Genomic DNA, 13,026 nt, shown 5'->3' with positions numbered 1-13,026 from the left:
GGTATATAAAGAGAACGGCCCTCTTGATCACTCTCTTGGCTCTGGATTACACAGAGACGCTCGTCATTTTATTTTTTTGTGCTTAATAAAGTCAAAAAAAGTTTGTAAAAAGACCGTCTAGAAGTCTTTTCGCATTTCTATGCCTCCCCTGTGTTGCTGAGAACATCGAACACCTTGCAACAGAGGCTTTGGCTTACTGAGGTGACTTCACTCCAGGTGGGTAAGTTGTCTGTTTGAGGGCTTACTTTCTAAGACACTGTTTATGGGCAAAAACATACTGCGTAATGCACTGACATACATAGGAGTAGCGAACTCAGCCAGACATTTAGGAAGGAAAGTCCTATGCTCCAGGGCACACAAAAAAAGAAATAGGCTTTTTTATAAAACTGTTCCAGGGCCCGTTGTGGTCCAAATGCACATCACACAAATGAGGATACGGAAATATGTCTGATAAATACAAGTGTATTTAGGGATAGAACTTAAATTGTTACAGATCCGTTGTGATCAGTTACATTTTATGTGTTACAATAAATGTCTTCAAGAAGAGCTTTAATTTTGGTTAAACTCCCCTAAGAATAGGGTAGTCAATTTCCTCTTAGCTCTGGATGGGCAGATGAACGTCTGTAGTAAGGAATTTTTGACTTCTCTCTGATCAGAATCAACTTTTGCAAATACATCTTCCTTTTTTATTGAGTTAACCACATTATGAAGTACGAGCCAAGGGAATAAGGAACAGGGACTCAGAGATAGAGAGAGGCTATGAAGTAGTCTCCCTTTGTTAGCCCCAAACCCCAAATTAGGGAATTCGATTCAGAGAGCCTCTCAATCAAGTCAACCCTCTCGTACATCCTAAACCCGTCAAAAAGGGACCCTCGCATCAGACACATACACTGAAGGATACTTTCTCTTTTGTACTGTGAGAGCCTTTTCATTTTGTTTAACCCAAGTCAGTAGAACAGTCAGATACAGTTGAGCCATTTGTCACTTCGTTCACATGGAGTTGACAGACTAATAAGAATGCACAGGACTGCGACGAGGGCAAGCAGTGTTCGATTCCTGATCGATGCATAATGGACGAAGTTTGCCAGGGCGGATAAGCATAGTTGTGAAGGGCATGAATAAAAAAGGGAAAAAACGTCCTTTGCTGAACCCAAAATTTAAATAATAATTTTATCTTAACGAAACAACTCTAAATATCGAGTGGGATAGGTTGGGATATTGTAGAAATTTCACTTAAATTGCAACCGCAACATGCCTGCTTATTATTGCTAATAATGGTTGGAATGGAAAGATACAAGTTATGTTTTAAAAACAAATGCTCCCGTTACCCGTTAGATTCCTAATCCTTGCATAACACTTAATAACCCTTGCCATACATGTTTTTTGCTTTCTTCTCTTTTTGCAAATTTGGACTCGTGAAATGGCCTATTTTGTTCATGGATTTATGCAAGAGTTATGTTGACCTCAGTTGACCTCAAAACAATTCTTTCAATCACAAAAGCCTATAATAAACAAATGCCATTTTCTGAGGATTAACTGGCAACGAGACAATCAGTGGTCTAATTTACCATGGTCATCTCAAGTACACTGAGGACAATCCAAGAAAGCAATGCAAAAATCAGTCTATTCAATCTCTTGTTGTGCCTGTTCTAAAGACTTTCCATGGTTTTTATGAAAGGGGAACCTTGCTTGGCCCATCTATTGGTCCTAGCTCAGTTTTCACTGGGACCCTCTGAACCACTTCACAAAAATCACTGAGCCTCCCTGAAGGCACTCACACTTGTGTCATGTTACAAAAAATTGGACAACACATTTTACTATGCAATTGCGTGTCAAATTGCCCTAGCGTAGCTGGATGCATTCACGTCCACATAGCATGCGTAGATTATGAATCAGACCGAGGATTTGTTCTCCAGAGCTAAATCACAGAAAGCAAAGATGACAGCCTCTGTGACATCATTCCAGGGGTGCTTACTCAAGCTGAGTAGCTGTCTACTCAGATATAACATTTCATTAATACTATCTCAGGAATTCTAAAGTAGAAAGTCCTCTGTTATCCTCTACTATCACACAAAGTAACTCCTATTTCAAGCAAAATGTGTGCAAAACACATTGTCACTGTACATTCAGATGTTTTAAGCTAGCATCACCTCAGACAATTACAACAATGTTATATGTAATATGACAATATAATACAATGACAGTACAGCACTAGTTTCAAAGCATGCGGGTATTTGCTACCAGAAACACTGCTGACAGTGGACAAATGTCATTATACCAGCCCCAGATCCACTTTTGCTGTGTTCTATACATGAGTCCCCACCTAGAGGAGATTTTGGTGACTAGACAAAACAGCTTTTTATGGTGCATGCACCCCCCCCCCCCTTCAAATTCCCTTCCTTAAACAGGGTCCACATTCAGTGGCAGTTTGATTCTACAGCCAACATCTAGTCAGAGCATGTTTGCCAGAGCATGTCACAGAGAGTGAATACAACAACGTCAGGCAGTAGAAACGGAACAGCATCATTGACGGATGACTTTCCCATGCCCACCGGAGTGGGTAATGGGGGTTAAATAGTGATGCTAAATAAAATATGCCTGATTTGGTGGGAAACTCTCTCATGGAGCAGCCCTACGTTTCACTGGGCAAAGGCCAATTAGAATTGTCAGCAACGTATACGGATCAGGGTTAAATACTGGGCTCGGGGTTCTGGCTAGATGCATTTGATAGGAGGTAAACAAAAACAGAAGAACTCTGTTCTAGAGACTGAGCCCAGAAATTCATTGCGGGACTTGATAGGAACCACCTTCCATCACAGAGGTTTCAAACAGCATCTGTTTATACTTACATTGCACTCTGTCATAAAACCTACAATGGGGTGAAGCCCCAACACAATTACTTGATTTAGCTAATGGGTCAGACATATTTCTTTGTATTGTTCTTCCAACCTTAGTAGACGTCTGTTATGCTATTATGGAGTGTTTTCATATAATGTTTCAGCTAAATCTGTTATGCACATCAAGTCAAACATTACAGACAGTACTTTGAGAATCCAACAGAGAGTATAGCTCTTTTCTAAGATTCTCAAGTGGAGTAAAGTTGTCAACAGTGAGGATATTTCCTCTGGGTTAGGGCATAACCTTTAAGAAATACTGCCAATAATATCATAATAAAATAAAACATACCATCTTAACCACAGTACAACAAAGTATGAACATTCCATATTATTACACTATCATTCAATAACACTTGGACCAGAATTGGAAAAACTCCTTTTCTTTATATACTGTAACTTAATATCATTTTCTCAAGTATCCTAACATCCCTCTGTTGAAATATAATTTGTCTAGAAGACCTTTTGGTGACTTACACAGTTATATGCCTTGTTTCTGCAAAAAACTATAATATTTTTTAATTGGTGTACAATAAGTCTTGGTCTATACGCTTTGGCAAACTTCGGAAATGGGAAATGACAACGGCCAATACTAGTTGTCATGTTGTAAATGTCAATGGTTAGCACATTGATTGTTCTGTACTAGTTTTGAATATACAGTAAGGCCTGTAAGTTTATAGGAATAGAGTTCTATTATGCTACTCTAGTCAACAGCAGCTTACTGGATGTCTTTCAGCTTCCTGGTAGCTCAGCCCCCAGGGAGTCACCTAAGACCTGCCCTCTGACCTAACTGCGCTGATGTCTGACGTTGGTGCCCATATCTCTCTGTGAGCAGGGTGGTCAGTGCTTTACGTAAATACCCCGTAACAGACACATCAGGTACCGTGGGAACAAGCGCCATGAATGCCACTAGGAAGATAGATCATGTTTTTGAATTTGAGTTGTACATTTTCATGAGATATCAGTTATTACTCCACTTAGTTAGTTGGAAACAAGCTGTTGGGAACAGCTGGTCCGTTAACTGTAAGCGACACTAAGAAGACAATTTAATCCAGTCCTCTCCAGAGCAGGGTTATTGATCATGATGTAACCTAGAACCAAGGGTTGTTTGCCCTCCAGATCTTTACATAACCCCACTGTCCTAACATAAACTTCTCTTTCACATGCATTATCACTCTGTGGCTCTCTTTCTCTCCATGTATTTCAGACCAACAATTGCAGGACTCATCAGCAAAGTGAGAATAGATCAGTTAGAGAAAAGTCTGGCAATCAGTTGGTCATACAGTACTGTTAGAGATAAGAGGAGAAAAAGAACACAAAAGAGAGTTGTTGAGTGCTGTTGACCTCATACACGTATGTGTCTGTTTCTGCAATAGTTGTTTTTTTGTTCAAATATGGGAGAAGTACCAACTGAAGCAATATGAAGAAGAGCAAGGCATTCAAAAGCATTATGCACATTACAATTATTAGCAGGACCTATTTTGGTGTGTGAGTTGTTTTTACATATTTTCTCTCATGTATTTGCTTTGACTCTGCACCCAAGTAATAGTGTTACTGTATGGGGATGTGCGTCTCCTCGCTTCAGCTTTAGAAGTTGCTGTAGATTTAATCATGATTATATCTACAGCATTTACAGAGACCCTTTACCTGTGGCTATTGGAACTACCCATACATATCTGACATCCATTAGCTCTCTTGTTGACGTTTCCCAGACTTGCTGCCATTAGCTTGAGGACATCGCAAGGCGACGCATAGGCTGTGATGACTATACTGAGCTGGAAGTCCCTGGCCAGCCTGCCCCATCTCCTCATTTACCCCCTCTAGGTCAAAGGTCAACCCACCCAGGGACCAGTTTATCAACCAGGGAGTGAGAGACAGGGGCCTGTGGGGGTGGAGGGTTCTTTTCTTCTTGGGAAGCACGACAGAGGCTTAAGAGTCAGAGATTTCCTGGGACACTCCGAGAAAGGAGACATGGTATAAAAAGAGGAAAGAACTTCAAAGTCATCAGAAAACCCTGGAGTAAAGGGATTGGAGAGAGAAAGACGAAGGCTCTCATCTTGATTTGTAAAGGACTGTGGATATACTTCCCATTGGTGATTTGGAGATTGGACATCTGTTCTGACAGTTAGCAAATGGCCCTGGGAATGGGAGTGCATGGCTGTGTTCTACTTCTACTTTCAGTTGCCGCGGCATCCAAGCAGGCTTTACACAGGTACTCTAATACATTTATGTCATTATTGTATTAATATATTATGTGATGAAAGAGAACTGTACACATAACTATTTACATGTTATTATTCAGTGCAGACGTGTTTGTCGACTGTCTCTTCGTGTGCATTTGTGACATGGTTAGCATTTGGGTAAAGAAAACATGAAGGATGCACTGGCAAGTGTATTTAATCTAAAACCTATTTTCCATCTTTTGTGGATATACTGTTTCCTTGTTAGGATCTCTCTGAAGAAAATGCCCTCCATCAGAGAGACTTTACAGGACATGGGGGTCACCCCAGAAGAGATCATCGCACAGCTGATCCAGAAGAGGGGTGACAGTCCCTCACCTAGCAATGGCACAGCTCCTACCCCACTAACCAACTATCTGGATGTGAGACACCTCAACACATTAACAGACACACAAGACACAAAGATTAATTTAACATGATTCAAGAGCTTTGTTGCCTGTTGACTCTGATGTTTTCTCTGCAAATTATTTTTGGAATTAGTTCTAGACATTTGCATCACCCTATTATTATTATCTTCTCCCATCTCACATCTTTCTGTTGCCCTTTATATCTTTCAGACTCAGTATTTTGGGGAGATAAGTATAGGGTCCCCAGCTCAGATGTTCAATGTGGTGTTTGACACAGGCTCGGCCAATCTGTGGATTCCGTCCTATAACTGCTCCCCACTTTACACAGCTTGTTGTAAGTCTCTTCCACATACACATTTCAATACTGGTGCAAATGGCATCCGCACACACACTACAGAGGTCTATTTTGGCCTGAAGTCCAAAAGCAGGCAATGTTAAGGAATGTGCTTTTCTTTATCTCTCAGTCACTCATAACAGGTATGATGGATCTAAATCTCACACACATATACAGAATGGCACAGGCTTCTCTATCCAGTATGCCTCTGGGAATGTGCGAGGTTTCCTGAGCGAGGATGTGGTTGTGGTGAGATACCTTAATGCACAGTATGCTAGTATGCTAATGGGATACATTTATGACTAAAAACAATATATACTTTGGAAAAAAAGATGATCAGCATGTTCAAAGGGAGGATATGACATAAATGTCTTCTGTTGTGAATGTCATTGGTCCCATCTGTAGGTGGGGGGCATCCCAGTGGTGCAGGTGTTTGCAGAGGCCACAGCACTTCCAGCCATCCCATTTGTTTTTGCCAAGTTTGATGGCGTGTTGGGAATGGGCTACCCTGACGTGGCCATTGATGGCATTACACCAGTATTTGACCGCATCATGTCCCAGCATGTACTCAAAGAGGAGGTATTCTCTGTGTACTACAGCAGGTTAGTCTGTTGCAAGCACGTCTCATAAACCGGTCAATCAGATGCACTATCACTTATTACTTTTATTATTGAAAAATAAAAAAAAAATATTTAAATTATTATTGTTTCTATACAGTGTATATATATATACAGAGTGTCTATTTACACCCCTGGTACGAATAGCCTTAGCCACACAGCTGAGCTATTCACACCCTGAGACATAACAACAAAAAGACGTTGCTCACGTGCACAAAAAACATGGCGGACATCAGCAGAATGTGAAGAAATCTAAAAGGTTTCGGCACTAATATCTGTTCAGATTCAGTTTTAGATTGAAAAGTTGTGTTTTATTTTCATAATCTTGGTTCAGTGAACACATACAACCATCAGTTTGTCAGAAATGTTATGAATATGACGATAGTGCAGTGGTCACAGACCTGGGTTAGCACATGGGAGACCGGGGTTTGATTCCCGTGTGATGCGTTTTGGCAGAGTGAGTGTGCATGTGTACCAACGTCTCTGGAGAGAAGGCGCGCAATTTGAATAAGAAATCGGTTCTCAAACGGAAGTTTTGATGGCAACAATTAGTTAGTTCATGCACCAGGGTGTAAATAGCATACAGTACTATAAACACCAGGGTATGAAAAGCATCCACTTCTAACTGTACATTGATGCAAACAGCATACCTTATTCAGAGTGTCTATTACACAGCTGAGCTATTCACACCCTGTTACGTAACAACAAAAAAACATGTTGCTTATTTTTTTTTACAATTATTATTTCATTGTGTGATCATATATATATATATTTATATATATACATATATATATAAGCACTCTTTGCTAATGTTCTTCTGTATTAAAACCTTGTCAAGAGATCCAAAGCGAAAGCCTGGTGGAGAGCTTGTTCTTGGTGGGACAGATCCTGAGTATTACACAGGGTCCTTCAGCTACCTGGATACCAAAGAGGAGGGGAAATGGGAGGTCAGCATGAAAGGGTGAGCGATTATTTACTTTTTTTCAGAACCACTGCCATCGTTCATAATGAACTCTCCTCAACAATATCTATATCTCTCTTCCTTTCTAGAGTGTCTTTGGGCACAGATATGTTGTTCTGTAAGGAGGGATGTACAGCTGTGATTGACACTGGCTCCTCCTACATCACAGGCCCCGCCTCATCAATCTCTGTTTTGATGAAGACAATTGGTGCCACTGAACTGGCCGAGGGTGGGGTATGTAACATTAGTGAATACTGTATGTACTAGTAAAGAGTAAACAGAAAAATAGAGCATCACTTCCAGTCCACACTATTCTGACGGAGAGCCTATAGCACTGGGTAAGACTGCTATTTGCACCTCCTTGGAAGTGAGGAGTTGTCTATGACCCTGGTTGCCATTACCACTCTGTAATAGGTGCTCAAAGATGCTCAAAATATTGATACTTAAAGGTGATGGTTCTAATCCAATATACTTTTTGTCAAACTTATTGAATTGCTCCTCTAGCTGTCTGCTCTGAGTGTGCAGTCGAACCCTTATGTTAAAGGAACCATATGTAAGATTGTGGCCAAAACTGGTACTGCAATCACTTTCAAAATACTGAAGAGCGGTGTATCCCCTCCCCCTGCCCCCTGACTCGAGGTTGCCAACGCCGTGGTGAAACACTACTGACTTTGTGATTAGTAGATAGGTGGAGGGTGGCGCATCAGGCCAAAACACAACATGACATGACAAAACACAACATCAACAACAGTTGAGGGCTGCAACTTCACTTTTTAAATGACAATATCCTGGCTGGACTACTGTTGTCAGTGATGTAAGTATTTGAAATGAACATGATTTCTTAATGTCTAGTGACATATCAGGGCCATTTTATGATTAATTGAAATATTTTTCTTACATACGGTTCCTTTAATAAACAGTCCTGTCTCTGTAAATGGACAACAAACAGAACAGCCAAGCCATTAACTATTCCAGGCAATCAACATGTTGTTCCAGGAGCACAGAAGAGAGGGGTGGAATCTAACTCTAAATACTGTAATTACTGTCCCTGTACTACAGTATACCTTTGAAGGTGCAGTCAGCGATTGCGCAGGAAGTTGTGTTTGTTTATGTTTATTTTTAAAATTATTAGCAGACGCTCCAAAACAATGTACATTATATTTTAACCAAGGACCAAACAAAACACACCAGAGAGGTAGTTCACCCCTCCTGTCAGTATTGCGAGAGAAATTCCGCACAGGGTTTTGTTTTTCTTTGGGGGGCAGGCTGCTTCCACTGTCTTTGTTTCCAGTTTTTGGAGACCGTTTTTTTTTTTTACTCTGTACTCACAGAATGGGCCGCTAGCAGTTGTGAGGAGATGATTGCTGACAAAAAAGCTTAAAATTGTGTACAATTGCTGACTGCACCTTCAAGTGCAAGTGCAAGGCATTAAATGACACCACATGTGACCCTTTGGGGAGGTCTGGTGTATAAACATGGCTCTCAAGAAGAACATTTCAATAATCAACTCATAAATAATCTGCATAATATTTCTGCATTATACAACATTACATTTCTGACCCCATAAATTATGATTCTTGTATTTGAAACACCACACAACAGCTTAGCTATAGCCAAACGGGGCTGTCAGTAAGGAAAACGTGTGATATCTACCTGAAAAAAATGACAGCAGAACTTTTTGCCAGTCACCCACACATGCCAGGTACATTGAGAACCCTTATTTTCACAGCCAGTTTTGTCAGTGTCAATTGTGCTACTTTTTCATCGTCTCTTGCACAATCGCACAAGCGTGATACCCAATGGACAATGATTTGAGACCAAGCAAACAAACCACATTTCTCACACATGTCTAAGATGAGTTGGCTGGTGATGAAGAAAAGGATGATTTCTCTGGGGTAGCAAGTCTTATTTAAAAGATTATGAGAAACCTTTCTGAGAGAATTCCCGTCTTTGGAGTTATTGGTGCCATACTGGACTTATCGTAACACCTCCAATTATCACCCATTTTGTTCGAAAATTCTAAAACAACAATGTTTTTTAATACTTCAACAACAACATTTGATAAATGAACCTTACATTTTTCAGTAGCCATAGGTGTGTAGATTTGAACAAAATCTGGTTTGGTTCTTACCGGGGCTTTTACTGCCTGATAAACAATATTTTGTTTACCACACTCAGAGGTTAGTGCTGGCCTGGTGGGTCGTCTACTTCCACCCTTTCACACAGCACATGAACAGCTAGACCAAGAATTCTCGTCGCTACTTCAAAATTCCACTGGAGCGCCAAGCGGATTTGTACACGCAGACATACAACACTGTTTACAGCTCTTCGAGTCACGGTAAAATGTAATTTTTGGTACATAGCTAATTTAGATACACCAATGGTGTGGGTGCTTGCGTTTCTTTAGGAATCCGCCGTCTTGGTTTGTATAGGGTCATTCCACGTCAATTCAACCAGGGCCCACGCACTTAGGTCTCAAAAAATTCTGAAAACATTACCAGGTGTACCTATGTTATCCAGGAGACACACTGTAAAATTACTCTTATGTAAAATCAATACTTTCCAAGATACAGCCAGTTTTACAGGGGGAGGGGGGTGTCGATTTTGTTCGGCCTCTTTTTTTGTCAAAGTTCACAAGCCCACAGCGCAATAACTAAACCATGTAGGAGGCTCAAATTTTGAATTCTGGTACATAAATAGGAATAGTATGTAGCAAATCATCACGTTTGGTCTAGATGATCCTGCATGGTCATAGTTGTCCCTCAAAGTTGATACAAAATGTTTTGGCTGGGCTCTGTTTAGGCCTTCAGAAGACATATTTGTACTCAACATAGGCTCTTGATTTATTTTCCTTACTGAGATAAGTAGAAACGCTCTCACAAAAAGCAATGAACAGAAAATAAATTCCTTCAGGGTCTGAACAGCAGACCTTACAAGTCTGAAAAATCATTTTGGTTCTCATTTTCAGAGCAGCCAAACACCTTGTGGGAATATGCAATATTTTTCACCTGTGGTAGCTCTATACAAAACATATTGATCTCAATGGTGCATTTTGCCCATGTTCAGGGTGGAAAGTGAAAAAGAAAGATTTGCATAAGACAAGTCAATTTAGTGTTTTTAAAAAGAAAGGATCATGGAGAATAAAGAAAAAACATAAAAAAATCTTTGCATATTCCCACAAGGTGTTTGGCTGCTCTGAAAATGAGAACCAAAATGATTTTTCAGACTTGTAAGGTCTGCTGTTCAGACCCTGAAGGAATTTATTTTCTGTTCATTGCTTTTTGTGAGAGCGTTTCTACTTATCTCAGTAAGGAAAATAAATCAAGAGCCTATGTTGAGTACAAATATGTCTTCTGAAGGCCTAAACAGAGCCCAGCCTAAAACTCCAATAAAATTTGTATCAACTTTGAGGGATAGCTATGACCATGCAGGATTATCCAGACCAAACATGACAATTTTGCTACATACTATTCCTATTTATGCACCAGCATGCAAAATTTGAGCCTCCTACATGGTTTAGTTCTTGCGCTGTGGGCTTGTGAACTTTGACAAAAAAAAGAGGCCGACCAAAATCGACACCCCCCTCCCCCTGTAAAACTGGCTGTATCTTGGAAAGTATTGATCTTACATAGGAGTAATTTTACAGTGTGTCTCCTGGGTAACATAGGTACACCTGATAATTTTTTCAGAATTTTTTGAAACCTAAGTGCGTGGGCCCTGGTTCAATTGACGTGGAATGACCCTATAGAAATTAATATTAAGTGACACATACACGCAAGAGGACGGACTGAGGGGACTGGTGGTAATAGGCGTTCCGATACCTATCTGTCTGTGAGGTGAGGCAGAAGGTCAGAGAGGAGGTATACGTGCATAGTGCAAGTCTTTGCATGTCTGGATGCCAGCAGCCAGACCAACGGATACCTTGTCTTAGCTGAATTACTGAAGCTAAGCAGGTGTGGGCCTGGTTAGTACTTGGAATGGGATACCTCCTTGGAAAACTAGGTTGCTGCTGGAAGTGGTGTTGATGGGTGGTCAGTAGGTGGCACTCTTCCCTCTGACCAAAAAGATCGATCTCAATGCCCCAGTCCGGTGACGGGGACACTGTACTGAAGAAGATGCCGTCCTTCGGATGAGACGTTAAACCGAGGTCCTCACTCACTGTGGTCATTAAAGATCCCATGACACTTATCGCAAAGAGTAGGGGATTCCCCGGTGTCCTGGCTTAATTTCCAACCTGGCCACCTAATCATCCCCCACTGTAATTGGCTCTCACTCTCCACCTCAAGCTGGTGTGTGGTGAGCGTTCTGGCGCATAATGGCTGCCGTGCATCACCTAGGTGGGTGCTACACATTGGTGGTGGTTAGTGAGGTCCCCCTTTCCATGTGAAGCGCTTTGTGAGTGTGAGTGTTAAGAAAAGTGTTATATAAATGTAACGTGTTGTTGTTGTTGTTGGAGCTTGTGTGGATAACAAAATGGACTAATTCCTACCTTTTTCCTGTTAGTACACAGTGAACTGTGATCTGGTCAAATCCCTACCCAGCGTGACCTTTCATCTTGGAGGTCAGGAATATCCACTCACAGAAGAGGACTACATCCTCTGGGTATTTGTCCTGCCAACTTTTCTGCCATTTGCAGGTCCAGGTTACTTATAATAGTCATTATCATGGTGAGATACCTAAGAAACTATTATTAGCAACATTCAAGCATTGACAAGTTACAGTACAAGTGTTTACAAGCATTTATTAAGCTTCAACAAATCTATAGTCCTTTTAAGCTTCTCATCTCATTCCCTTTATACAGTACATGCTGCAAGAGTAATGTCCAAATTGGTAGCGATTGTAATATTTTGGTAAGGGTGTAATAAGTTGGAGAGGGTGGGTGCACTTAATTAGCAAGTTGCCTCACCTCTTCATACACTTTACACTTTTTGTATAACATATTTGACATTATTCTATTTTACCAAATAACTCCTATGCCCAAACTTTCTTCTCACACTGTAGCAATCGCAGTTTGGAGAAGACATCTGCACTGTCACGTTCAAAGGCCTCGACGTTCCGCCCCCAACTGGCCCCATCTGGATCCTGGGGGCTAATTTCATTGCCCGCTACTACACTGAGTTTGATCGACATAACAATAGAATAGGCTTTGCTAAAGCCGTGTGACAGGCATACCTGATATTTTTTGTCTGTGACTTTTTGTGTCATTTGTTTTGCAGTTCTTTGTTTCTCTTCCTTGAGTCTTTGCTATACTTCTAATTTCTCTTCCATTTCTTGAGTTAACCTGCCAACACTGGTTCCATGTATAGCATCATGAAGCTGCATAACTGCTGAAAACACAAGAAATAGCTTTTAAACAATATTTTACTCACATTGTTAACACTGGATTGAAAGACTTTAGTTTGCTGTTGTTAGGGTAGACAGTGAGGCAATGGTGTTTGGCCATAATTTACTATCTCTTAAGTTAAGTTTGTCAGGGAAAAAAGATACCCAGAAATGCTATACTGTACACATACTATCAACAAATTAAGTTTTGCCGCTGCCAAATTTGCAGTGACGTGTTTTGTTAAAGAATGAAACTTCATTATAATGAGGCTGTGAGCTTTTCCGTCATTCAAACAGACTAAATTCCTCTA

At 40.7% G+C, this 13,026-nt stretch overlaps 1 protein-coding gene across 1 annotated transcript; it reads left to right on the top strand.

Moving 5' to 3' along the window:
• Positions 1–5,038: 5,038 nt before the first annotated feature.
• ren (renin) lies at positions 5,039–12,556 on the top strand. The gene is made up of 9 exons (XM_076275945.1): positions 5,039–5,106; positions 5,343–5,496; positions 5,692–5,815; positions 5,946–6,064; positions 6,221–6,417; positions 7,271–7,393; positions 7,483–7,627; positions 11,897–11,995; positions 12,395–12,556. The coding sequence occupies exons 1-9, from the start codon at positions 5,039–5,041 to the stop codon at positions 12,554–12,556; spliced, it is 1,191 nt and encodes a 396-aa protein (XP_076132060.1).
• Positions 12,557–13,026: the final 470 nt, after the last annotated feature.

The sequence above is a fragment of the Alosa pseudoharengus genome, unplaced genomic scaffold, assembly GCF_046254945.1.
Source record: "Alosa pseudoharengus isolate Yale_2024_CS ecotype anadromous, Long Island Sound unplaced genomic scaffold, YU_APseudo_1.1 YU_APseudo_1.1_scf_9, whole genome shotgun sequence".
NCBI classification, from domain to species: domain Eukaryota; kingdom Metazoa; phylum Chordata; class Actinopteri; order Clupeiformes; family Clupeidae; genus Alosa; species Alosa pseudoharengus.
Note: the sequence above shows the minus strand (reverse complement) of the source record. Positions and strands in the feature narration are given on the sequence as shown.

What these genes read in the sequence shown, in the direction of transcription:
- ren (XM_076275945.1), top strand. Translation starts at nt 5,039, where the DNA reads ATGGGAGTGCATGGCTGTGTTCTACTTCTACTTTCAGTTGCCGCGGCA. An exon ending in CCCACTTTACACAGCTTGTT is followed by an intron (nt 5,816 to 5,945) that starts GTAAGTCTCTTC and finishes TTTATCTCTCAG; the next exon opens with TCACTCATAACAGGTATGAT. An exon ending in TGGGAGGTCAGCATGAAAGG is followed by an intron (nt 7,394 to 7,482) that starts GTGAGCGATTAT and finishes CTTCCTTTCTAG; the next exon opens with AGTGTCTTTGGGCACAGATA.